General features: G+C 42.3%; 2 protein-coding genes and 1 long non-coding RNA gene across 9 annotated transcripts in view; 1 reads left to right on the top strand and 2 right to left on the bottom strand.

Annotated features, from left to right (window-relative positions):
• Positions 1 to 8,612, bottom strand: part of MIA3 (MIA family member 3, ER export factor) — a 50,528-nt gene extending 41,916 nt beyond the window's left edge. The window contains exon 1 of the mRNA XM_023520105.1: positions 8,478 to 8,612. Coding sequence (XP_023375873.1) covers positions 8,478 to 8,514 — 37 coding nt within the window. The 5' untranslated portion in view covers positions 8,515 to 8,612. The remainder of the gene's footprint in view (positions 1 to 8,477) is intronic.
• LOC111729124 lies at positions 7,321 to 8,471 on the bottom strand. The gene is made up of 2 exons (XR_002776107.1): positions 8,138 to 8,471; positions 7,321 to 7,507 (listed from the first exon to the last, which is right to left on the bottom strand). It is a non-coding gene; the product is annotated as an uncharacterized LOC111729124 (long non-coding RNA).
• A 64-nt stretch (positions 8,613 to 8,676) lies between the features above and the next one.
• The window catches only part of TAF1A (TATA-box binding protein associated factor, RNA polymerase I subunit A), a 24,632-nt gene continuing 6,253 nt past the window's right edge, over positions 8,677 to 27,055 (top strand). For 2 of the 7 annotated variants that reach the window (XM_023520109.1, XM_023520110.1), the window contains exons 1-11: positions 8,884 to 9,077; positions 9,966 to 10,088; positions 10,991 to 11,160; positions 14,907 to 15,020; positions 15,968 to 16,166; positions 18,006 to 18,136; positions 19,113 to 19,271; positions 19,769 to 19,835; positions 20,829 to 20,952; positions 22,446 to 22,600; positions 26,450 to 26,569. In XM_023520109.1, coding sequence (XP_023375877.1) covers positions 8,990 to 9,077; positions 9,966 to 10,088; positions 10,991 to 11,160; positions 14,907 to 15,020; positions 15,968 to 16,166; positions 18,006 to 18,136; positions 19,113 to 19,271; positions 19,769 to 19,835; positions 20,829 to 20,952; positions 22,446 to 22,600; positions 26,450 to 26,562 — 1,443 coding nt within the window. In that variant the 5' untranslated portion in view covers positions 8,884 to 8,989 and the 3' untranslated portion in view covers positions 26,563 to 26,569. Of the gene's footprint in view, positions 8,861 to 8,883; positions 9,078 to 9,965; positions 10,089 to 10,990; positions 11,161 to 14,906; positions 15,021 to 15,967; positions 16,167 to 18,005; positions 18,137 to 19,112; positions 19,272 to 19,768; positions 19,836 to 20,828; positions 20,953 to 21,646; positions 22,409 to 22,445; positions 22,601 to 26,449; positions 26,914 to 27,055 lie in introns of those variants that run through there. The other 5 variants (XM_011374462.2, XM_011374461.2, XM_011374459.2 and 2 more) reach the window with 5 other exon arrangements.

Here is a 27,055-nt window from a genome sequence, read left to right as displayed (position 1 = left end):
ATTGAGCCCTGGGGGACGGAGGTGGGCAATGGGTCCCCGCGCTGAGATCTTCAGATTCTCGGGTCTTTATCCATAGTGGAATAAGTAATTTAATTCGACGCCAATGTGTTGAGTTTCCATTTTATGCTACCATTTCATTTCAGGCATTGGACAAAGTACTAGAGTGGTGGGCAGACAGATGTAGGACAAAGACAAGCTATCTGGCCTTTGTCTAAGAAAGTCCACAATTTAGTGGAAACGAACTGCCATAAGAACGGCTCTTGAAAAAATGTCAGAGTAGGAGACAGCTTATTCACGGCAGCAAACATTTACTGAATGCTTTCTTTAGGACCAGGTGTCATTCTGAGGCCTTAGATTTATCAGTTCATTTAATCTTCACAGCAATAGTACCTCTCAACGGTGGATCCTGTTACTACCTATCTTCATATTTCAGATGAGTAAATTGAGGCATTCAAACTCTAGTGGTGATGGAGCTCAGATTCAATCCCACTTAGTACCCTCCCTTGTAATCATAACTCTAAAGCCTGTCAGGGAACATGCAATTTCTATACTTCCTTTCTGATTAGGGGCAGCAAAATCTTGTTTAAAGCACAGTGTAACTGAATTATCTACATGTGCACTTAAGGGGGGTGGGGACGCAAGCCCACGAGTCAGCTCACGAACCAGTGGCTGCCACGCTGTGGCCCCAGTTGGAGCACTCTGCATTGTCTGTGACCAGGGGCTTCTCACTGCAGTCTCTGCTGAGGTTATTCATCAGCCCGGAACACCAGTCAAACCCATCCGTTGGCCTCCCGAACTAACTGGGAACTGCCTGCTTCTTTAAAAACGAGAGTAAGGAATGTGGCCTCTCCGTGCAATCCACAGTGTTGAATAAAGGACACGATGGGCTGTCCCCAGAGATGCTCGCAGTTGTTTGTCTGTGGTGCTCTGAGATGTCCCACTGGTCCGGCACAGTCCCCATGCTGTCTGGGAACGTACCGTGGTCAAGGCCACCAAGCACAGCATCCGAGCAGTAGTGCCCTCCGGAGTTCATTTCTTTTCTTTGTGTTTGTTTTAGAGTCTTAGGTGTGTCTAACAGGCACCTCTAACTTAGTACGTTAAAAACCAGACTTTCTTTTCCCTGTCAAACTCTGCTCCCTTTCATCTTCCCTATCTCAATGGCTCTTTAATTCCTGTTTTCCAGGCACTCAAGTCAAAAACTTACAAATCATTCTTGACATCTCTTTCTCTCACACCCCAAGTCCAACTCATCAGACAGTCCCGTGCACTCTTTATTTTAATAGCTTTATTGGGGTATAATTGACATACGATAAAGTGCACACACTTAAAATGTACAATCTGGTAAGTTTTGACAAAGGCATACACCCACAATCAGGACAACTGACATAGCCATCACCCCTAAAAGCGGTCGTGCTCCTTTGAAGTCCCCCGCTCCTCTCCTGCCCGTCTCCAAACAGACTTCCATTGCTAGAGACCGATTTTTGCAATTTCTAGAATTTGATGTAAATGGAATCACACAGTATGTACTCTTTTTTCCCTCAGACTTCTCTCACTCAAGATAAGCCGAGGGAAACACCCAGAATGTGACCACGTCTCACCATCTCCTCTGCTAACACTGCGGGCCAAGCCACCTGATCGCTCACTTGACAGACTGCAGTGCCTGCTCCCGCCTCCCCCTGCCTCTGCTCTTGCCTTCCTAAAGTCTGTTGTCTCAGCAGCGGCCGGAGTGACTGATTCGTGGTGTACATGTGGTCACATCCAAACCCTCGGCTCCTCTGCTCAGAACTTCCTATGGCTCCCCACTTCCAAGTAAAACGCGATGACTTCGTCGTGGACTGCACTGTCGTATTTCATCTAACACCCTCCCCTGCACTGCTGGTTCCGTCCAAACTCATCGAACCCATTCCTGCGGCAGAGCGTTCGCACTTGCGACTCCCCCTCGACCCGCGACAGTTCCCCCAGCCAGTCTGCCCGGCTAACCAGCTCCGTCACTCCGTCGAGGGTCTGTAGCAGCAAGACTTATGGGAGGGGCCTCCCCATCAGTGTCCACCAGACAGAGCGCTGTCCATGATCACCCAGCCCATCTTCCTGCTTTTTCTTTTACCCGCTGCCTTATATTTGCGTATCTGTTTGATTGCCCTGCCCGTCCCCCGCCCCCCGCAAATATAAGCTCCGTGGCAGCAAAGAAGTTGTCTGTTTTGTTCAATGCTGTAAATAAGTGCCTAGGAAAATGTCGGAAATATATGACGTGCTCAACAAGTGATTTGCTGGATGAAACCATGATTCCTCACGTATTATAAATACATTACGCATTTAACCCACACAGAGGCTCCGTGTGTGAACAGCGCCAAGAGGGACTAAGCCGTGAGAGGAAGGCATTTCGTGTCTTCCTCTCCGCAGTACTGTCAACCCTGGGGACAGAACCTGGAACACAGTTATTGTTGACTGCAAGCACGCTTGTCGTGGAGGAAGTGAATGGCACTGCGCTGTACTTTTTTCCTATATACCAAAACATTAAAGCATAAATGCAATTTTAATTTCTTATTTCTATTTAAAATAGAATGAATGACAAATTCATTGGTAGAAAAATCAAAATTCCAAAATGACCCAATTGAAATCAATATTACTTTACTAATATTTACTTTGACTAATCTTCAGAGACACTTTTATATGAAGGATGAGAGCTCTCGGTTATTGAAGAACTGACTGCTTAGATTATAGATTTTCCAGGGTTTTGGTTTATCTCTATTCTTTTAAGTTGTTATTATTGCCTTAAAGAGATACTAACAAGTTGGTGGATGATCAGAAAAACTTTCTCAGCTGCCCACAATGAGAGTACAGTTGGTAATTCTTCCTGCTGGCATATGTATAATTATAGTGGATGATTCAGTGTTCATTTTTAATAGCATCTGAATACGTGGCACTGATGCTTAGCCTTCACTCTGATCCTAAGTGTATTATTTGTTAACATCTCAAACGGAATTTTCATTGGGCAAAGGTTGAGTAAGAGTTAAAAAAATAAATTTGTGGTTGGGGGAGGGATCAAAATATAAGATATGAAGGGTTCCTGATCATAGATAATGTGTAATCTGATTGAAAAGGACAAGACAAATTCATACGAAACAAACAGAAGACAGCATAATAACATATGTCACTGTAAACTTCCCATGGTGCCTGCCCGGGAACATCCAGCAGGCCTAACACTGAAATTACCAGGAAGAACCCAGTCTATTGCAAATGATGAAACCACTTAGAGCCCAGAGAACGGTGAAAACATTTACTGAGGACTATGGCTTCAAGCCAAGATGGAGTAATAGGGATCAGATTTACCCTCCCATGTTAAATATTTGAAAAAAAAAACTGGACGAATTATGAATCAATAATTTTCAGACACTGGACAACAAGCGGTATGGGACGATGACCCCTACGATAAGTGGAACGAACGAGGTGAGCGCTATGATGCTTCGGCTTACTCCATGGATGAATTTCCAGGCAATACTCAGAGAAAGGAAACTCAAACAAGTAAGTGATCTCCTTGAGTTGAAAAGACACATCTGAAAGTTTGAGGAGGTCGAGGCAGCTGAGATTCGCAGGGAACAGCACAGGAGAGGAGAGAGCAGCATGGCAAAGAGAGAACTTCACAGACAGACAGCTCCGGGGACCTGCAGAAGATTTCTCTCAACCTTGGACCACCCGAGGGAACAGGGAGAACAACTGTTAGAGCAGGGAATAGTCTGTGCTCCCACCAGCCAGAGTGGAAAACTCTGTAATAATAAACAGAGCATCAGGTAGAGTATTTGGCAAAGGAGAAAATATCAGCCTAAGATTGAAAGCTATTCTAAGAAAGCTCACAGGCAAGCCATGAAAAGATCAAACTGTTTACAAGTAAATTAACTGCATTCTACGACAAAGCTCAAGAATATTTAAAAGAATGCAAAATATCCAGACCCCAACAAGATAAATCGACAATGTCTGGAGTACAATAAACAATTATGAGCCATGCAAAGAATTAGTAAAATATAGCCCATAACAAAAATAAAAATCAATCAATAGAAATTTTCATAGATGACACAAAATTAGATATTACACAAGAATATTAAGTTATACTCCGTATGTTGAAGATGCTATAGGAAAGCATACACAGGCAAAGGAGAAACAGAGGATATAAAAATGATCCAGTTCAAACTTAGGTGAAGAAAACAATGGCTGAGATGAAAAATACACTGGCTAGAACTGATAGCAGATTAGATACTGAAGAAGAAAATATTAGTGAACTTGAAGCCATAACAATATAAACTCTCCAAAATGAAACACAGAAAAGAGACTGAAAGAAATGAACAGACATCGAAAACTAACATAAAATATTGAATGTCAACTCTAATTGAAAAATAAAAATTAAAAAAAAAAATGAACAGAGCATTAGTGAGCACTTCACCCAGTCCAAAATCTGTGCAGTTGGGGCCCCTGAAGGAAGGAGAGACAGAAAATATATTAGAAGAAGTAATGAATGAAAGCATCCCAAATCTGATGAAAACTCACAGATCGAAGAATCTCGACAAACCCCAAGTAGAAGAAACATGAAGAAAACAACACCTGTGCACATCAAATTGCTGAAAACCAGTGGTAATGAAAATAATGTAGAAGTCATCTAGAGAAAACAGACACTCTATGAAAACAGGAGCAAAGATAAACTACAGGAGACTTCTCATTGGAAAAATGAAAGCCAAAGACAGTTAATCGACATCTTCAAAGTACCGAGAAAAGAGATATGACATTCTGGAGTTGTGTACCAAGTGGAAATATTTTTCAAAGATGAGGTGAACTGAAGTCTTTAACACACGGTGCTGGGACGGCTGGATATCCACACATATGCAAAAGAAACATATTGAACACTGCCTTATACCACATACAAAAATTAACTCAAAATGGGTCGCAGACCTAAATGTAAGAGCTAAAACTAAAAATCTTAGGAAAAAACATAGGAAATCTTGGAGTAGGCAATGATTTTTTTAGATAGTACACTAAAAACACAAGTGACCAAAGAAAAAAACAGATAAATTGGATTTTATCAAATTTAAAACTTATGTTCTTTAAAGGACATAATCAAAATGTAACAAGATAACTATACAGAAGGAGAGAAAATATTTGCCATTTATATATCTGATAAGAGATTTGCATCTAGGATAATATAAAGAACTCCTAAAATTCAATAATAAAAAGACAAATAACCTGAAGAATTATAAGCCAGGTAAATCCTAGCAAGACTTTCAATTAAAAATATTAACACTATAATTGGTTATACTATAGAGAGTCTAAAAACCAACATTCAGGGTTTTTCTTTGTCAGATCAGCCTGCACAATGTATTTCCTGCTGGGCCTCTTGAAACCTTCCTTTCTTCTGTCTTTCCAGATTTCTGGCTTTGGTGTCCTGTGTTGCCCTTTGAGGCCAGTGTCTAGGAGATTGGTCCACCTTTTGCACTTGTGCCGAAGGCGCCCCAATGTTGGCCCCACCCCCGAGGGCAGAGAGTGACTCTGGGTCCTTGTTATATTCTTTAGAGAGGCAACTCCTAAAGGATAAACAAGTGCCTCTTGCTAATACTCATCACTTCTCTCAGTGAGAATGGGGGGATGGGAGGCAGAAAAGAACCCCTGCCACACAATAAGGACTAAAATGTGTTTTGGTACAAATTCTGAGCACTAAAGAGTTACACGAAGGAGGCCAGTAAATGACCGTGGTGGGCCTTGAGTTAGGTCTTGGTAAGTAGGATTTAGATTCTAAAAAGAAAAGGAAGGGGAGGTGAAGAAAGCAACATAAGACAAAAGAAGATGGAAAGTAACTTTTAAAGGACAATGAGGAGACCTAATATTACCTGAGTAAAATGATCCCATTATAGAGGAGTAAGAGATAAATTTGGGTGGCTAGGGTAGGTCAGATTATAAAAGCCCGTGAAAATCAAGCACAAGAATTTAGACTTAGTAGAGTGAAAAACAGAAAGCTATCAGACTATAAGTAAAGGCATCATAAAACCGAAATGGGCTTTAAGTGTCTTGTTCTGAAAGCTAGGGAGATTGGAGTTTTGTGTTGAGCATGGCCAGTAGGGTTAAATCCTCCCCCCACAATTAAAAAGCCAAGCCAAAGTCACGTCAAAGGGTATGCCCTACTGGGAGTGAGTCATATACCAGGCAAGGTCTTCTATCAGCATGTAATATTTGTCTAGTCTTGGCAAATATTATTCCAATTTCTATTATACAAAGAAAGAAACTCAAACATCTGAAATTGCCACTAACATATAGGCTTATATATAAGTTCCTGTTTCCGGTTCTGCCTAATTTACCTTGGCTCTGTTTTCACAGAAGTCAAATATTTGGTGCTTTGAAATAAATGCAGAACAAACTCCGGGGTAGGGCCTGTACAAATCAATTTCCGCAGTGTAGACTGTTTGGCTTCGTCTATTACAGTTTTCAGATAAGAATTACTTCCTTACGGGACAACAGTGGTGGCAGGGAATGCAGTCAAAAGCATTAAACTGGGTCTCAGAAGTCTAATTGTATGACCCTAGGGAAGTCATCAATTTTTCTGAGTCTTCGATTCCTCGTCTATAAAATTGGGGCTAATGTTAACACTTCAAGATTCATAGTGCTAAGTATAAAAGGCAACGTTTATTAAAGTTGCTCATTTATGTTGTTTAAATAATTAAACGGCAACGTATCTGGCTCTTAGCCAACAGGTATGGTTGATGGTTCAATAAGAGCCTCAGCAAATCAATGACTGTGACAAAGGAGACATGTTTAGATAGCACCTACCCTGGAAACTCACTTCTTACTAAGTCAGCATGGCAGGTAACATCCTCTCAAGCTGTGCCTGGAGGATGCACTAAGAACTGAGAGGGAGAAATAGTTCTTGAGGATAACACACAATCACAGCCCACCTGTTAAGAGATCACATGTGGAGACAAAGCAAACCTGAATCTCCAGCATTTTAATTGATACATTCAGTATAGAATTAGGAACAAGAACATAAATACCATTATGAAGACGACTCAAACACCAAGCAATTGTCTGCAGAAAGAATAAGAGTTCCCTGCAAGTATGAGAGCGCATTCCTATTTAAAGCTACACGGGATGTGAAATAGTATGCAATACATAAGACGATGAATGAATGACATCAAACCAGAATGGTTAGCTAGAGGATCTAACCTGATACTCCCCTTCTGCTGATTCTCTGGAACCGTGCTGTCCAATAGCAATATAATGGCATCTACGATGTAATTTAAAATTTCTACAGGTCACATCAGAAAGATGAAACAAATCAGATGAAACTAATTTTAATAATACATTTTATTTAACTCAGTATATCCAAAATGTTACCATTTCAATTTGTAACCAACTTACGATGATCGATGAGATATTTTACATTATTTTATATGAAATCTTTGAAATCTGGTGTGTCTTTTATTCTTACAGCACATCTTAATTCAGACGATGCACATTTAAAGACAGCACAGTTCTAAGAAATAAGGATTAAAAATTAACACCAGATCCATACCACATAATTGTACATATCTGTACGTTATTTTGCTTTAAAGAAAAGCAAAGCTTAAAATTGTTTTCGGATTTAAAATATTTTTGGCCAAAGGAACGTCTGTGGAAGGAAAAAGAATGATGGTGGTTATCTCAAAACCCCCACGTTTTTGTTTGTTTGAGATTGGAGGATGAGATTTTTCTTAGGATATCTGAGAATTTCATTGCCACTTCAGATGAATCTGAAGTCCTTAATAAAAAATATAAGCTATAGTTATCATTATACTCCTACGGTAGCCATGCATTTATCCTTTATTTCTCATAATTATCCTATTCTTGACAAACATAAAGAAACCAAGAATGACATTTAAATGTGGAATAAAACAATGTGACTGCATTAGGGAAACACAGTCGCAGTTAAGAGACCAGAGCATGTTCCTGGCTTAGGCAAACGTTTCTCGCTAGAGCTCTCTTGGCATTTTGGGTGGGATATCGTCTTCAAAACTGAAGGTAAAATAGACATTTTGAGATCAGGACAAACTGAGAGAATGCAACATCAACAATCTACACCATAAGCAATGTTAAAAAAATTTCAAGACGAAAGGTAATGACACACCTGATGAAAACTGTTGTGTTTCAGTTATCCTTCACATTTAGCCACTTTACTTTCGACCCCTATTTCACAAAAAGTTTGTCAAGTTTCCCCATGAAAAGGGACCCCAGACGGGCCCGCGGAAGCACAAATGCTGAAAGCAAAAAAGATATTCTTGCCCAAATTTGGTGGGGGTAGTCACCTAAATTCAAAGCTAACATTTAAAAAAAAGAAAAAGGATTTCGAGGAAGCGACTAAAAGGTTACGCGGCTTATTCTGTCACGACCACCAGGCACACCTCTCAGGCTCCCCAAGGCGCTCGAGCGCCAAGCAAAAACCTAAAGGTTATCGCACAGTGAATTACCCGGGTTAAGTGACACTCTGCTTTTTTGACTGTTCATCTCATCCAGCCCTCCCCTCGTCCCAATGTCTACTTGCGATTAGAGTCTCCCATTTTCCCTACTGGGATAGACAAAAAGTAAACCTGGAGCCAACGCAACGGGAAGGCGGAAATCCACGGTCACTTCCGGGTCACTTCCGAGGTCGAGGCGCGGACAGCGGTGGCCCCGCCTCCGAAGGCGGGGTTAGGGGCGGGGCCGCGTCTGCGCGCTGCCTGAGAGCCCGAGGCCGACTTTGCGCATGCTCACACGAAGCCCTCGCCGACTCCGCTTCCGGTGCGTGTGCTCGTGAGTTTCCGGAGCAGGGAGGCCGGGTTTGGTGGGACTGAAGAGCTCCGGTTTTAGGCAGGTAGGAGCCGCTGGCGTCGTCGCGTCAGTCACTGCCGGCGTCCAGCGTGGGGTCCGAAGGGCTGTGCTGGGAGTCTCCCGTGTTCTTCCGCTGTTTTCTCCGGATGCTCCGACAGCACGAGCTCTGAGAATGAGGCGGAGGGTGGAGACGCTCTGGTTACCATGGCTGCCTGGCCTCAGCGTAGCCTTGGAGACTTTGGGAGGGGAGAGCCGTTTCTGTAAGGACGCCTTAAAGTACACGGGCGTCGGGTTCAACTTCACGTGCTCTCGAAAACCCATGCTCCTAACCCTAGAATTTTGATTTTTAAACATTTGCCTTGGCCGTGATGGGGGGTAGCAGGATTTAAGGCCAGGTCTTAGTTACAAAGCTAATGCAGTAGTGTAGACACAGTTCGAAGTTGTGCTGAGCGAGCTGGCGGTGTGCGCTTGAGGAGAAGAGGGAAGGCGCGGGAAGTCCTTGCAGGTGGGACCCGCAGGACCTGTGATCAGCTGGATACAGGGAGGGAGGGAGAGGGGCCCGGAGCGTCTTGAGGATTAAGTCCCGACTCAGCTTGGCATGTGGTCTCTTTATAGATTCGTTTCCCAATGTCACTACTGCTCTTCCTCAAAGACCCCCCACACCGTTTCTGGTCCTAACCTTTCCTGTGACTGTGGGGCCAGGTCTCATTACTTCACTAAGCCACTCAGTTTTCCAGCATGAAAATGGGAGAAAATAAATAGTACTTACCTCGGAGTGTCAGTAACGATTAAATTAGATGGTTTATATAGGAAGGACCCCCAAAATGTTAACTGTTACTGTTATTATTGTATTATTTTGTTATTATGCATCATTTTGCTTTTTCTCTAGACGATTTTTTTTTCTTTTTAAAATTACGGGGCAGTCTGTATTTTCTTAAAACAGTAGTTGTCTTTTTTTTAAAGGGATTATTTATTTTGGCTGTTGCTGATCTAATTAAATTTATTTCTTTGAAGGAACTACCAGACAGAATTAATTTTGCTGATCAAAACGATATTTATTAGATTAAAAATGGCTGTTTTCTGTATAAGTCAGAAGGCTGTGGATTATGATGTACAGAAAGTAACTGATCTTCTCAGTTTGGAATTAGGTATGAGTGATTTCAGCGAGGACTTGATAAGGCCCATGACAGAGGATGACCCCGGGGGAAACTGTGTGCCCTCTGGTACAGGAATGTATCTTCCTTGGCTCCAAAAGCATATAGAAAGTGTGGGTAAGTAAAATAACACACAACCGTTTTACCGTCAGTGCAAAGAGGGAAGATTCAATGAGTATAGAAAATGAATAACCAAGCTGGATCTTTTTTCAATATAGGAGTATACGAGGGTTTTTTACACTGTAGCAAAAAAGAAATGATGAAAAAAATAGTTTGTTTTTCCTTTTAGGATTCTATTCCTTTGTTTAATAACAGTCTGTATTGTGGGAGATACACATTTTTCCTCAGTAATACGTCCTGAGCACTTATATCTCTGGCATTAGCTAAATATTGGGGCTACATAGATGTAGACGATACCATTTCTGCCACTGAGGAGTCCATACCTAGGAGGTATTTTCAAGAAGTTTCTTTAGAATTGCGTTGAAATAATTCCTGATAGAATCGACCAATAATAGGTTTCGAAGAAAGAATATTTCCCCCCATTGTCATCTCACGTAAATACAAGTGAGTTTTTCCATGGGATAAATTCTCTACTAGAGTAATGAAAGAAACTGTTACCTCCGTGTTGCCATGTTGGTGGCACAGTTCTGGGAATGTGTTTGGATCAGCACTTTTCTTACTGCCCTCAGATACATCTTTCTTAGCCCGGCCCTCTTTGCCCTTGGCTGAGACTCCTGGGCTCCTAGAATTTAGCTCCTATTTTTTTTTTATCTTTTAATCTAAATTTTATCTCGTGTAATTATCTCAGCAGATTCATCCTCAGTAAATCTACGTGCTAGGCATTTTAAAGGTGAAGAAACTGATTCTCAAAGAAGTTAAACTCTAAGCGCTGGTCTCAGGAGTCAAAGCCACTAATACCTGCTAGTCTATTTGTTAAAACTTCCTGTTATCAGAAGTAAGTTTATTGCCATGGAATTGGGGCCACTGTGGGTGAAGACTCATCTCTTTACTCTTTACAGCGACTGGAGGGAAAAAAGAAAAGGATTTTGCTCAGACAACAAATGCTTGTTTACGTTTTATCCAAGAAGCTCTGCTGAAGCACCAGTGGCAGCAGGCTGCGGAATACATGCACAGTTATTTTCAGACCTTGGAAGATGCGGACAGCTGCAAAAGGCAGGCTGCACCGGAGGTGAGTGAAGAGCCAGCCTGCGGGAGGAGATTACCAGGGTCTGGGGCGCCAGCCTCTTAAGCCCCACCGAGAAGAGCTTTTGCAGGATCTCAAATCGATTTTACTAAAAGCTACTAAAAGTAGTTTTGGATGGAGAGTTTGTGTTGGGACATCATTTATGCACTTCTTTTTACTTATGATTTTAAAGGTGACTAAAAATAGTTTGAACTCTGAATTCTCAGTGTCCCTAATATTCACTCATTCGTTCCAGTAATTCTTCCTTATTTCCCTGTGTCAAGATTTCTCCGTCTACAGGATGTTTCCTGTCATCATACAAACGTAATTTCTTCCATCTTAGAATCATCTCTTGATCCCCCCACCTTCCACAGGCTGTGCCCCAGTTTTCTACTCTCCCTTCCAGCAAAACTCCTTGAAAGCGTGTGTATCCCCGTTCTCCCCAGACCCTCTCCGGCCATGCTTCCCCGACTGCCGCCATCACCGTTTCTACCAAATTGCTTTGTCAAGGTCAACAGTGATCTCCATGTTGCTAAATCCAGTTGCCAGTCCTCAGCCCTCATCTCACTTGATCTGTCGGTAATATTTAAGGTCGTCGGTCATTCCTTCCTGTGTGAGAAACCCTTCACCTGGCTTCCAGGGCACTGCCCGCTCTCGGTTTTCTCCTGCCTCCCTGGCCATCCCCCTGGCTCCTTTCCTGGCCGCTCGGCTTCTCCTTGGCCTTTTGACTTGGGAGGGCCGCAGAACCTGATCTTCAGTCCTCTTCCTTATTTGAATTCACTCTTGATGATCTCATTCAGTTTCGTAACCTTAAACTTGGTCTATATGCTGACAGTTCCTTCCCAGTTGTATATCCGGGGCCCTGACATCTCTCTTTAGGTCCAGATTCTACTCTGGATACCTAGTGGTCATATCTTGCTAACATATCTAAAAGGGAGCTTCTGATCTTCACCATCAAACCTAATTTTCCTTATCTCCGATGATGGTTATTTTATGGGTCTAATTACTAGGGCCAAACTGGAGTTGTCTTTCTTTCTTACCCCACATCCAAACCATCAGAAAGTCCTGTTGGCTCGACTTTCAAAATATACGTACATTCTGAATACTTTCCGCCACCTCCACTGCTGCAACTCGATCCAAGCCACTGTCATTCCACTTAGATGACTGTTTGCCCTCCTCCACCCCTAGTCTGTCGTCAGCATAGCAACTAGAGTGATCTTTTTAAAACAAAAATAGCTTTGTCGAGGTATAATTAACACACCATACAATTCACCCATGTAGGTTGTACAATTCAGTGTTTTTTCGTATATTCACAGAGATGTGCAGCCATTACCATGATTTAAATTTAGAACATTTTTGTCCCCCCAGAAGGAAACTCTGTGCCCACTTGCAGTCACCCCTTTTTCCTCTTTACCCCTCAGCTCCAGCAACCACTAATCTAGTACTTTCTATTCTGGACATTTCATCTAAGTGGACTCATATAATATATGGCCTTTGCGAATGATTTCCTTCATGCACATAATGATTGCAAAGTTTATCCATGTTGTAGCATGTATTAATACTTCATTCCTTTTTATTGCAAACTAATATTCCACAGTGCGGGTTTATCACATTTTATTCATTCATCAGTTGCTAGAAATTTGGGTTGTTTCCACTTTTTGGTCACTGTGAGTAATGCTGCTGTGAACATCACACACGACTTTCTGTACAGGTGTTCGCTGTAGTTTCCCTTGGGTGTATGTATACCTGAGAGTGGAGTGGCTGGGTCACATGGTAACAGGTTCACCTCTCGAGGAACTGCCAGACCGTTTACGAAGCGATTACATCATTTACGTTCCCAATTACATTTACATTCCCGCCGGTAGTATATGAGGGTTCCTATTTCTCCACATCCTTGTCAGCATTTGTCATCGTCTGTCTTTTTAATGATAGCTGTCCCAGTGGTTGTGAAGTGGTGTCTCCTCGTGGTTTTGATTTGCTCCAAGCCCTGCGACTAAGGACTGATGATGCAGCATGATCCTTTTAAGGCAGGTCATGTCACTCTGCTGAAAACTTGTCATGGCTTCCCGTTCCACTCGGAGCGAAAGCCACAGTCCTGATTGCCTGCAGACTCTGCCTGATCCGCTGACTCCCCTGCCCCTCCCCCTCCCCTCCTCCTCCCCCTCCCCCCCCCTCAGCTCCTGGACTCTCCCACTCGTGTTTTCTCATCCAGCCTCCCTGCCTCCTTGCTCTTGCTCCAGGCCACATCTACTCCAGCCCGCTTGCTTTTGCCGTAGCTCTTTCCTTTACTTGGAATGGTCTTTAGATGTCCCCGCGGCTGCCCTCCATCAAGTCACATTTTCAATTAGGCCTGTCATAACTATGTAAAATGACAGCTGCGTGCCAGCCCCTCTCCAGCGGTCACTCCCGTTCCCCTTTCCCACTGCATTCTTTTCCCACAATACTTGCCCATTTACTACGTTTCTTGGTTACTGTCTGTTGCTCTCCAGTAGAATGTGAATTCAGCAAGGGCGGGATCTAGAACAGTGCCTGGCATATACTGTTAAATTTGTTCAGTAAGAGGCAGCTCATCCACAAATGACATCATGCGAATATCTGAAGTAGCTTTTACTCATACAGCAGCCATCGCATCAGTTAGATATCTAATAGAGCCAAAAAACCCAAAAGAAAAGAATGTAACCTTCATCGAAAATTTAGTTTATGGAATGAAGTTCTCTGCATCTTTAAAACATGAGACAAGTTAGAGGGTCTTTTTTTCTTTCTTCAGAGTTTGTTTTGTAAATAAAGGAATCAGTGGTTTCCAGACAGTCGTTTGGCTCAATCTGAATCACTTAGGCTTTTGTCGACAATATAGATTCTTGTGCTCGCACCCCAGTTCTTCTGAGTCAGAGTCTGACTCTCTAGAATATTTATTTTTAGTGGGTGTCCCAGGTAATTCTTACGTACAACTAGGTTTAAGAACAAATGTTATAGATAATCTCCAAGTTTTCTTTAAGCTCCAAATACTACACTTTGGTATTCTACGAACGAAATCTCGATCTGAGCTGGAAGGATGAGTGTTATGATCGTACCCAACCACCAATGCGTGTGTTCATAGAAAGAATTGTTTCAAAATCCACTTAAATTTACTTTAAGGTCAATATTATTGAAATACTTTAAATTGGGAAAAGAGAAAATGAGATTCACTCCCATGAAAAAGAATTTCAAGTTCTGTCACCAAAGTGTTGGTGTCTGGGGAGAAAATGTGTTTTACTAAAATTTGTCCGTAGCTGGTGAAAATTCTTAAATTGGAGTTCTGAATGTAGATTACACGGTCCGTAGTTGTAGAGCGTGATGAGCTCTCAGGAGGCATTTAGTCCGCTGTTCCCATTTTGCAGTTAATAAAACTGAGACCAAGAGCAGCGCAGAAGCCAGTATTAATAGAACCCAAGTTTTCTGATTTTAATAATCTTCTATATTAATTAAAAGTTTTATTTTCAGTGTGTATCTTAACTGCCTGCCTTCTTTAGACTAACTTAAAAATGGCACTGTTATACTTATCGAGTATTTCGATTGATAGAAAAGATTTTATCGCATAAGACATAATATTATTTTACGGGTGAAGTACAGTGAAGTGTTCGCAGTAGTGGCATCTAGGAAAAGCAGTCATAAGTTGCTTCTCACTGTTGTAATCAGGAAAAAATAGCTATCGTAGGCAGACATTGGTTAAGGCAAGATTTTTACCTTTTTGTTGGTAATTTCTGTTTTGACAGATTATTTGGAAGCTTGGAAGTGAAATTCTCTACTATCATCCCAAAAGCGGCGTGGAGACTTTTAATACCTTTGCTGACAGGATGAAAAATATTGGTGTCATGAATTACTTGAAGGTGAGAGAGAATGTAGGCCTTGGGAATTTACGTTTGCGGTGTTTGTTTTTAAAAATAGCTGGTCTCAGTGATGAGGTGGGTAGTCAGGTAAAAGGCATGACAGAAGGGTGAGGCGCCTGGATGTAAACGAGGGAGGCCGAGGGGAGGCGGCGCCGTGTCGCCCACCTTGTTCTCTGCCTCCTCTTTGCAGAGCTCTCGCTTCCAAAACTGGGGCCTGAGAGGTGGTGGTCGCGCTCCGTTACGAAGGTGGGCCGAATTCCAGTACCTCTGATTATTAAGTCATTCGAGCTTCCTCGGAATTGGCACTTTTGGAAGAAGATAGAGCTAAACAAATTGGGAATTTGAACTTGTGAAAATGTTTTCCCCCAGCTTTATCGAGCTGTAATTAACGTATGCCATTGTCTAAGTGTAACGTGAACGACGTGATGACTCGATACGCGGCTGCACTGTGAGATAGTGATCACAGTAAGGCGAGTTAACATCCTCCATCACATAATTACCATTTTGTCGCTGTGATGGTGGGAATGTGAACGCTCTACCCTCGTAGCGACTTTGGAGCGTAGGATCCATCGTTAATAACTGTACGTTAGATTCCTGGAACTTACTCTCCGCTTCGACCAGCATCTCGCCGTCCCCTTCACCCTCAGCCCCCACCATTCGGCTCCGCTTACAGAGCCAGGACCTCTGTCTCCAAAGGCCCCGTTCTTTTCACTACGTCACTCTGTCTTCTGTTTGGAAGCTCGTATAATTCACCTCTCATTTACATAGCGTGGTGTACGTATCCTTCCTCATTGCTAGATGGAAAGTTTTAACGACAGGGACAGTGCGGTTACATCATTTGTGTCCTACCCAGGCCTTAGCGCAGCGTATATCACGTTTACTGAGCTTTTTGGCGAGCGGTTACCCTGTGACCCGTGTCAGTGGGCGTTTTCTCGTTATTGTTGCAGATCTCCTTGCAGCATGCGTTGTACCTTCTGCATCATGGAATGTTTGACGATGCCAGCAGAAGTCTCAGCCAGGCAGAGACGTGGCGATACGGCGAAAAGTCATCTTCCCAGGAAGTATTAATCAACCTGATTCAGGCCTATAAAGGGCTCTTGCAATATTATACTTGGTCTAAAAAGAAGATGGAATTGTCTAAGCTCGGTGAGTGAGTACGCATGAGCTTTTTTTTACGGTGTCGGACTGAATCAGAGGGACAGAGGGGCCATAAGGAGTAACCGAACCCCCTACTTCCCAGCCTAGCTCTAACCAGATAGTACGGAGCACTTACGTTTCCACCGATGTGAGATTCTTGATCATTTTTTTATAGTATTTCTGACATATCAAAAAACTTTCCAGACTTAAATGAAATGACCGATAAGTTTATGACCACTTTAGGTTTATTGCTTTTAAAATGGGATATCCAAGGAAGGCTGCAGTTTTCTGCAGCAGGCATTACTGCACTTAATAAACACTTCTTGCATGTTTCGAACGGGATTTAGTTTGTTTTATGACGTTGTTTCTCAGAATAATATGTTTAAAGAATGGCGCAAGATGAAGTTGTTTCATTTCTATACAAAGGTCATAATGGACAGTTTTCCGAATTTACGGAGCATACCAAAGAGTGACCGTGCCCTTCTCAAACTGAGTGCCCCTTCTCTCGCTCTCGGCGGCGATGGTATCCTCTCCCCGCCCCATGTTTGTGGTCTTTAGAGGTATAGAATCTGTGCATTTTCTTTTTCTTGTATGTACGGTTTTTCTCCGTAGCTTCCCTAGAATGAACCCCAGAATTTCTTTTAATTTTCTCATTCTCTATCTAAATTTCAGTCCTGGTATTTACCATGTCATATGTGATAAGCAGTGTTTCCTTATTACGCTTATGAGATAAGTAGTTATTTAGTGTCTAGTCACAAATCTCAAAATTCCCCTCCGTCTCCTGTCTTTCATCTCTCCCAAGACACTTCTGAAATGCCGTCTTCATCAAGGTGGGCTTGGGAGATCTTAAATGCCCTCCGCCCTTCAAGACTCTTCAGACCCCCATTCTTGTACCGTAAACCTCACAGATCAGCCACTCGGTCAGCTGATGTCATTTGGCTGTTCATCTCTTGCTTTTTAATTGTTCTCAGTTTTTTCACATGTATTGTATGTGCTGTCTCCTCGTCTAGACCAGGTTTTTGAGTCACATATCTGTCCTGTTTCTTTTGTGAACTTTGCTGCAATGCCTACTGTAATATTTCTTTTTAAAGAGGCTTACTGATATTAATTGATTAGATAAATTTTAAAGTCAGTATTTACTTTTCCTACGCACAGTCAGGTGATGAAAGCAGTTGGAACCGTGGGCAGATGAATCAGCAACTTTCTGTAGCTGACACTCGTTCTGTAGCCACAAGGGATGAAGATGAGATGACACGTGGGGCTCTTTAGATGATTTTCAACCTCAAAAGTCTATTGAATGAGAAAAACGTTCAGGACTAGTTCTGTGTAACAAACTCATAAGAACCTTACGTAGAAATGTAAAGCCTAAGAACGTTTGTCTCTGGAACTCCATTTAATATTCTCCGACTGGGGTTGACTGGGTCTCTGAAACCACGGGCGAGGGGGCTGCTGTAGGAACCTTGGTGGTCATACTGTGACTCCGAATTTGATCTCGGGGATGATGTGTAGTCCTTTTTATATGTTGCTGGCTTCGGTTTGCGTGTGTTTTGTTGAGGATTTTTGCAACTGTAGTCATAAGAAATATTGTTCTACAGTTTTCTCACGTTGTCTTTGTCTGGTTTTGGTATCAGGTTAATATGGACCTCGTAAAATGCACTGAGAAGTCTTCCCTCTGTTCTTTTTCGAGGGGAAGACTTTGCAAGAATTAGTATTATCCTTTAAATGTTTGTTAGAAGTCACCAGTGAAAACATCAGGCCCTGAGCTTTTCTCGCGGGTAGTTATTGGTGACTAACTCAGCAGGAGTCTTTAATACTGAAAGACTTTCAAAAATCTTTGTCTTTGGGCAGACGAGGATGATTATGCGTACAACACAACATCCCAGAATATGCTCAGCCACGGCTGGAAGACATCTGTAAACCTTTGTGCATTGATTCAAATTCCTGGTGTTTGGGACCCTTTTGTGAAGAGTTATGTAGAGGCAAGTAGACGTTTTATAAAGTTTTATTAGTTTCATTTCGTTATAAGCATAATCTTTAGTGATTAGAAGGAAACGTATTAAAATATCGATAAAAAATTGTTAAAAAAGGAATATGATGTCTTTTTTTGGTCTGTAAAATTTTTGTTTATTTTACTAGTATACTGTAAATGGGACTTTGTGTCTATTTTCACCACTGGATACTATGTCATGGCCAAATATTTATATAATAAATAGTTGTAAACGTCAATTCTGTATTTTCATTGAGCTTAAAAGAAAAGCAGAAAGAACTTTTATGATTCGATGGGATACAGAAGAGAAGAGGACAGAAGTTTGAAATTAGGTCACTATACATGGGATGGCTTTTAGGAAGTTCACAAAGACGTCCCATTATCTCAGAGTCACTGTGTAAGGACAGAGGGCCGGGCACCGGGCACTAGGAATAAATATGTAGTCAGAATAATTTGGTTTTTGAACATTTCATGCTAAAGTGGTATTTGTGTTGTCAGAAAATAATCTCAAACCATATACCAGAGGATCTTGAAATTCTCACATAAGGATGGGAATGAAATGAAAGGAATTATAGTTCCCACGCAGGTGGAATTCCCGTGCAGGCCTTTTGTGGCCTGAGTTACGTAGGGCACGGAGGTCAGCTGCTCCATGTGGCCTTTTAGTTGGTGTGCTCTGCTTACAGCACCTTCTTTTGGGAACTGTTCCTATGTGCTGAAGTCACTGCATTTTTCAGTAATAAGATATAAGAGAAACCTCAGTCCTTTGTTGTAAGCGACATTCTGTGCTCCAGAGAGGGTGTATCAGCTGGCGAAAGCAGAAACTGGCATTGTTGTTGTCCCCTATGCAGTAAGTACTGTTTTTCAGCTTCACGATTTTTCGTGCCCATCAGGAAAGTTCAGTTGTGCCTTCTCTTTCGCATAGCTGCCTCACAGAACTGAGCTAAGAGATGGTGACTTCTTTTCTGTAGATGCTGGAATTCTACGGCGATCAAGATGGAGCCCGAGAGGTGCTCACCAATTATGCCTACGATGAAAAGTTCCCATCGAATCCGAACGCACATGTCTACCTGTACAACTTTCTAAAGAGAGAGAAGGCGCCGAGAGAGAAGCTGATAAGCGTGCTTAAGGTACAGCGTTTTTACTTGAATGTTTGAACAGGGTTGGGGATCTGCGCTAAAGCATTCTTAGGTCAGCGCTTTCCAGCTTTCACGTGACAGCACAGTGTCCGCGTGGTGTACTGAGGGGAACGGGAGGCTGCAGGCTCCGGGCAGAACCCCCACCGCTACCAGCCCCACAGCCCCTGCCCCCGGTAGACGAGGGGAGAGGGTCAGTAACCCTTTGCCATCCTGGTCGGAGAGTTTCGCATCGCTATTTTAAAAAAATCACCTTTTAATTTACATATAATAAAACCTGTATTTTAAGTGTACACTCAGATGCATTCTAGCAGATATGTACATCCACGTAACCACTGTGATAACAACTGGATAAGAGCAAAGAGTCTTTTAAATCCTCGATTCGTTTACTGAGGGAATATTTGACTGTAAGGACTTTCATTAAAAGGAAGCTGAAATTTGAGAAATGCCTTTCGAATGTGTAAAAATTGCAAAATTATTATTTCTTCCAGATTCTGTATCAGATTGTACCGTCTCATAAACTGATGTTAGAATTCCACAGGTTACTGAGAAAATCAGGTATGTCGTGTTTGTGTTATATATCTCTGTGCAGGCAAGCTGTAGACGGGGGATCAGCAAACCTCGGCCTGTGGCCAGATCCATCACTCACCTGTTTTCGTGAATCAAGTTCTCCTGGAGCCCAGCCACGTCCGTTCACGTACCTGCTGTCTGTGGCTGCTTTGGCTCCACACCAGCAGAGATGCACAGCGAGAGCGGCCACATGGCTCACAAAGCTTAAATATGTACTGTCTGGCCCTCTACAGGAAAAGTTAGCTTGCTCCTGCTTTAGAGCGTTAGGCAGTATCAGCAGAAAAGAGATGGCTTTAATTTACACAGTGCACCTCATTCTGTCGCCACTGCCTCTTGGCTCGGTACCTGCGTAGGAAGAAATCAGCTGAATGAAGTCCAGTGGGTACTGGGACCACCTCGGTGCCTCTCCTAACAGAGGAGAACATATGTAAAATACCCAAGTGGGGCAGGTACTTTAAATAATGTTCTCGGTAATGTACAGTCGACCCTTGAACACGTGGGTCCACTTACACGCGGGTGTTTTTCAGTAAATAAACGTATTTTCTCTTCTTGTGATTTTCTTAACGTTTTCTCTAGGTTACTTTATTGTAAGAATGCTGTTTCATACATATAACAGACAAAATATGTTAACTGGCTGTTTATGCTACTGGCATGGCTTCAAGTCAACAGTAGGCTGTTAGTACAGTTTTTGGGGAGTCAGAAGTTATCCGTGAATTTTCAGCTGTGGAGGCGGGCAGTGCCCCTAACTCCCAGGTTGTTCGAGGTCAACTGCACAGCCCATTTAGAGGTCAAACTGACACCCTGACTTCGTTAGCCTGGAATAAACTATGGAATTTTTCAGATTCATCGTAGAGTGTGCGCATGATGAACTGTTTTAAGCGGTTGGCCAAACGGGGAGGCTTAACGATGCGGTCATCCGTTTCCAGCGGAGTGTGTCGTTTCAGCCCCTCATGTCAACCCTGATCCTTGTCATCGTTGCAGGACGGGAAGAGCACCGCAGACTGGGGCTGGAGGTGCTGTTTGCCGTCTTAGATTTTGCGGGATGCACGAAAAACGTAACCGCTTGGAAATATTTGGCAAAATGTCTCAGAGAGACCTTAATGGGGTAAGTAAGTGACCTGTCGTATTCATTACTGGATCAGCATACAGAATATTTTCCAATAATCTAGCTGACATCTGTCAGTTAAATAAACTTTGCTTATGTTTTTGGGTTTCTCGAACTGGGTCTTCTGCTGTTTTCTTGCGAGTACATCAGAAGCCAGGAAGTACAGTCCCAAGTAGAACATACAAAACTTCCATCAAGGTTTTTCATGCCAGCAAAATAAGTATCACGCCACAGAATAAGTACCACGTCATAGCATAAGTACCACACCATAGAATGAGCACCACCGCGCTGTCCGGGAATACGTGTGCTTTCTGACTGGAGATTAGGTCTAGAGGGACCGGCCCTCTTAGGCTCGTGGAAAGCTCGTCGTGATTGGTGTGTCATCAGCTTCTAAGATCACATGGGAAGCGGGTTTCTTCCCACCTGTTTTTTAATAATTTTCATGGGCTTGTAGGGCCCCATAAGATCATTGTAGGTTATTCATTCACCAAATATTAAGTCCGTTGCGAGCTCGGTATCTAAAATGATACATCTGCTCATAATATTATAAGTGCCACATTTTTAGAAAAAGAAAAGGAGCGGCCCTTGCCATTTTCATTTTGCGTGAGAGGAGGGATCTTACAAAATTAGATTTCAGTTATTGTGTCCATTTTAGTTGGTGAGGAAGTTCATTGTCAGTGGGAACCTATTTCAGGCGTCGATCTGGCTTGACCTTGGAGGTGTAATAGCGCTGGTCATCAGATGCTTTTGGCGTGACATGTTGGCGTGCGCCCCGTGAACCACTTTGCGAATCTGAAGCACTGCGTCATCCCTACTGACCGTAGTTCTTGGAGACAGAGCAATGTGCTATTGTTTTTTGGGCCTCTTGCACTTCTGCCACAGGTGCAACGAGGCCCTGAATATGAACTTGCTCACTTAAATTATTGATGAACACTTAGCATCGTCTGCGAGCGATGTAAAATCTGTGTGCTTATATATTTGTGTAATAATAGCACCTGATTTTGGATGTAATTCTTCGTAGCATATTATTTAAAGGAACATTTTAAAGTGACTTTTAAGTGAAAATAAAAATAGCTAATGTTTATTGAATGTGTACTGTGTACCAAGCAGCACGCACAGAGCTTTGTATGCGACTGCACTGCTGTCCCCTGGCCCAGTGTCACCCTGATGCCAGTGCTGTGGGGTGGGCACTGTTGATGTCCTCAAGGAAGCTGAGGCTCAGAGGGCTGAGCAGCTCGCCCAGGATCTGGGGTTCGAATCCGGATTTGGACTTCAGAGTCTGTGCCGTCAGCCACTGTGCCGAGCTGGCCGTTCTGTTCAGAGAACCCAAGCGTCACGCTTTCGTGCCTGTGCTCTGCGTGGCCGCACGCAGAAGCTGGTCTGGGAACACCTCTGTTGTCCCCTCTGTCATCTTTCCACAGACGCTGCGTAGGTCCCGATTCGGACAGCAGAAACCGGTCCATCGCTCACCTGTTCTGACATTTATTTTTCAGGCGTCACGTGGCCTGGGTTCGGGAGGGGTGGGGCTCCAGGAAAAGCTGGTGGCCGAGCTTTCACTTCAGCTACTTCTGGGCCAAGAGCGATTGGAAGGAGGATAAAGCTTTGGCTTCTGAGAAAGCTGCGGTAGCTGGAATCCTGCTAGGAAAAGGTACATGTTTTTGTTTCCTTTTTACCTAGATATGGCTTTTAGACAATTTCGAAATTACAAAGTACGACCATTCATTCACCTGGTAGCATGCCCAGTGCAGTACCTAAGGGTACTAGGCGACTCCTGGGTTGGGGCCAGGTGACCTGCTAGTGAGGAAGGCCACACGTTAGTGACGGATTCCACGCCGACCGTGGTTGGTTTTCATGCTCTGACTTGAGTGTCTTTCAGGGTCATTATGACTGTGTTCACAACAATGACCACTTGGCCGTGCTGTGTACAGAGTTTACTGAGATCGTCGTCGTCATTAGGAATAGAGAAATATTCTTTACCGACCTCAATGTTTTACACTAGCTCTTCGTTACATGTACTTATCTGTTCCTATAAGGATGAAGCTTTTCCTCCCCTTAAGAAAAAGTGTACCTGCTAGTAATTTCATTTAAAAATCCTCTTATGAGAGGGAACGTAATCTTTGTGGAGTATTTTGGCCGTTAAAACTCTGACCTGCTCTGTACCACTGAAGTATGAACAGGTAGCCCGTCCTCAAACGGGACCGCCACACACGTGCTCAGAGCTGAAGAACAGAACTCCACAGTCACCACGAGTCAGCGGTTCGTCGCTAGAGCGCTTAGTCGCCTAAAGAGATTCTGCGGGTCAGTGTTAGATGAGATTTATATTGTTTTGGAATTAGTATTTTCAGCGAATGTTTCAGGTGGTTACTAAGGTTACCGAAATGCTGGCGTTGTAGGAGGAAAGGGATTACTAAAGCGGAAGCGATTCAGAAATCTCTCTGATATACTGATGACAGGGAACAGAAATGGGATTTGGACTGTGATTTGCTATGAGTCTAGAGTCTAGAGTGTATTTCTTTATGAGTATAGAGTTTCTAGCACCCATATTGAAAGGGTTTTGTGTTTGAGCAGGGTCCGAAGACCTGGGTTGATTTTCTGGTTCTGTCACATAGCTTTTCATGTCACTGTGGTCAAGCAGTTAACCTCTGGGAGCCTTCTCTGTGAAATAGGCCGGCGACACCGCTCCGTGATGGCTGCAGAATTGCTGTAAGCATCAGGCGAATAGCACATCGAAATGCTTTATAAATTCTAAAGCATTCTGTGAACATCAGGCATGATGATGCCTGAAAATGGGGTGCCCCTTCTTTTTTCAAGGTGTTTACGTGGGGTTGAGTCAGTCTGTTCAAGCGTTGAGCTGCGTTTTGTTCTTTCTTGTTCTGGTTAGCCTCATGACATCATAGGATTCCAATTCTAGTCGTGGTCTGTCTCTCCTTCGTGCTTGGAGTAGGGTAGATGTGTTTAGAGACACAAATTATTATTTTAATACCACAGATACCACTGCTTCCCAGCTACTAAAATACTAGCAATTCTGACATACTGTTTTCAAGATAATAAAATGGTTACTCTAGATATAATATATATGCTAGCAATTTCCCGGAGAAGGTGGTTGGTTATATACAGGCCAAAACTATAATGAAATTAGTTTTAGTTATATGCAAGCTGAGACTGTAATGAAATTAATTTGCAATTTATGGTCTCGTTCATTTAGCAGATATAAAAAAATCTCATAATATCCAGTTTATATTTTTCTTATAGAAATTTGGATTATATCTCTGAAATGTTTAACAAGTGATCTTCTTAGCGTTGTAAGACTCTGAAAAACAGGTAGAACTTCTTTTTTTAATTAAATTTAGCGAGGCGACTTTGGTTACTAACATTGCTGAGTGTTAGGTGTGCGATTCTTTCACACACCATCTGTGTGTGCATGGTGTGCTCACCACCCAAGGTCTGGGCTCCCTCCGTCACCATGTACTTGACCCCCTTATCCTCCTCATCCTTCCCCCACCCCCTTCCCCTCTAGTAACCACCACACTGTTGTCTGTGCCTGTGAGTTTGTTTTGTTAGTTCGTTTGTACCCAGAAGAGGCATCGCTGGCTGGGTCATATGGTGGTTCTAGTCTTAATTTTTTAGGCTCCTCCATATTGTTCCCGGAGAGGCTGTCCCCGTTTACGTGTTCACCAGCAGTGGATGAGGGTTCCTTTTCCTCCACATCCTCTCTAACACTGTTATTTCTCGTCTTATCTTTAGTAGCCATCCTAACGCAAGTGAGGTGGTGTCTCATTGTGGTTTGGATTTGCATTTCCCTTCTAGTTAGTGATGTTGAGCATCTTTTTATGTGTCTGTTGGCCATCTGTATGTCTTCTTGGGAGAGGTGTTCTTTCAGGTCCTCTAAAGACTCCACCAGGACTATTAGAAACAGTAAATAAAGTTGCAGGATGTAAAATCAATGTACAAAAATCTGTTACATTCCTATATTTTAACAGTGAAATATCAGAAAAAGAAATGATGCAACAGTCCCATTTGCAATTGTAACAAAAAGGCTAAAGTACTTAGGAATAAACTTAACAAAGGAAGTAAAGGACCTGTACACTGAAAAATACGAGACGTTGTTGGAAGAAATTAAAGAAGACACAAAGAAGTGGAAAGATATTCTGTGTTCGTGTGTTGGAAGAGTTAGCATAGCTAAAATGGCCATAATACCTGAAGCAATATACAGATTTAATGCAGTCCCCACAACAAATCGTCACGTATGTATGGAACCACGAAAGACCCCAAATAACCGAAGTGATCCTGAGAAAAAAGAACAAAGTCAGAGGTATCACACTTCCTGACTTCAGATTATCCTACAAATCAACAATAATCAAAATAGTACGAGAATGGCAGAAAAACAGACACAGAGACCAGTGGAACAGAATTGAGAGCCCAGAAATAAATACACACATACGCACACACACACGCACGCGTGCACACACACATGTATATATATATATGCAACTGATTTTTGACAGAGGAGCCTAAAACATACCGTGGAGAAAAGAAAGCCTCTTCAATAAATGGTGCTGGGAAAATCAGAAAGCCACATGCAAAAGCATGAAACTAGACTGCTCTCTGACACTATACATAAAAATAAACTCAAACTGGATTAATGACTTGAATATAAGATCTGAAACAAAATGCACAGAAGAAACATAGGCACTAGACTTATAGACCTTGTTCTCAGAGGCGTTTTTGTGAACGTGACCCCAAAAGAAAGGGAAGTAACAGCAAAAATAAATGAATGGAACTACATCAGACCAAGAAGCTGCACAACAAAAGAAACTCAACAAAACAAAAAGGCAACTAACCAAATGGGAGAAGATATTTACAAACTATACCTCTGATAAGGGGCTAATATCCAAAATATATAAAGACCTCAGCAACAACAACAGCAAAACAAACAGCCCGATTAGAAAGTGGGCAGAAGATCTGCACCTCTGGTGAGCACTAGGCCTCTTTGGCAGAGCTACGTGATCACTGATCAGCAGCCGCTTGTTAGGCTGCCGGAGTGACTAGGTACTTTCCGATCTCTTCTGACGAAGGATTTGTTTATTCCCATCTTTTACATCAGAGTTTTCTCCATAGAACCTTGTTACAGATGCCTCTGGCTGCTTTCCAAGCTAACATTGAGCAGGAAAGCTCCGGTAATTTGCTTTTAGAAAAAGCTCATTTAATGTATGGATGTATGTAATACGTATGTCAACTAGGGCTTGGGAGGCAGGGTCAAAAACAAGCTGTGGCATATGCTTTAATTATGGTAGGTTAGAAACATCTTTGTAGGAAGAAATACATTTCATTGGTGGTGGCTCTGAGAATGTGCTTAGGACATGCTGGTATAGATAAATATTCTATTCCCATAATCATTAGTATGCCAGAGTTGAAGCAAAATTTTTAAAATGTGGAAATATATTTGAAGAATTTGTTAAGTATTAAAACTTTTTCTTTATTTCGCTTTGTTTTTTAGGTTGTAGATACTTTCGGTATATTTCAAAACAGGATCATCAAGTTTTCAGGAAGAAAATTAAGCGGATGAAGAAATTAGTAAAAAAATGCAGTATTGTAAATCCAGGACTCTGATATTGATGTGAGTTTTTTCAAATCAGTAGCTACAGTGTAGTAGGTCATTAGATAGTTAAGGAATGTGTTTATTTATTTGGTGTTTCAAGTTTCATGGCTACAGAAATGTTATTTTTATATTATATTTTCTTGTGCTATGAGTTGCAGTTAGAGAAACTGTCTCACTGCCTTTGCTTTTTGTTAATAAATATTTTTCCTTTTTGTACCATAAAATATATTTATTAAAGAATAATCTTCAAAAGATGTATATTTGTTTAACCAGAGAATAGAGCTCTTAATAGCAGTTATTGCTCTTTGCAGATAATTTGCCTCTGACTGCCGTGTAATAAAACGTAGCTGTGGCACTGTTAAGCGAATCTGTATTCTTTGAGGGTCTAAGTGATCCGTGTTAGATTTACACCACGAAAAATAAGTCGGTGATGAGTTCTCTTGAGCAACTTTGGAAACAGAATTTAGAAGAGGACTCCTCTGTCTCTTTTGGTGTTAAGACATG

The sequence above is a fragment of the Pteropus vampyrus genome, unplaced genomic scaffold (assembly GCF_000151845.1).
Source record: "Pteropus vampyrus isolate Shadow unplaced genomic scaffold, Pvam_2.0 Scaffold248, whole genome shotgun sequence".
Classification (NCBI taxonomy): domain Eukaryota; kingdom Metazoa; phylum Chordata; class Mammalia; order Chiroptera; family Pteropodidae; genus Pteropus; species Pteropus vampyrus.
The sequence above is the reverse complement of the archived record's forward strand: the minus strand, read 5'-3'. Positions and strand labels throughout refer to the sequence as shown.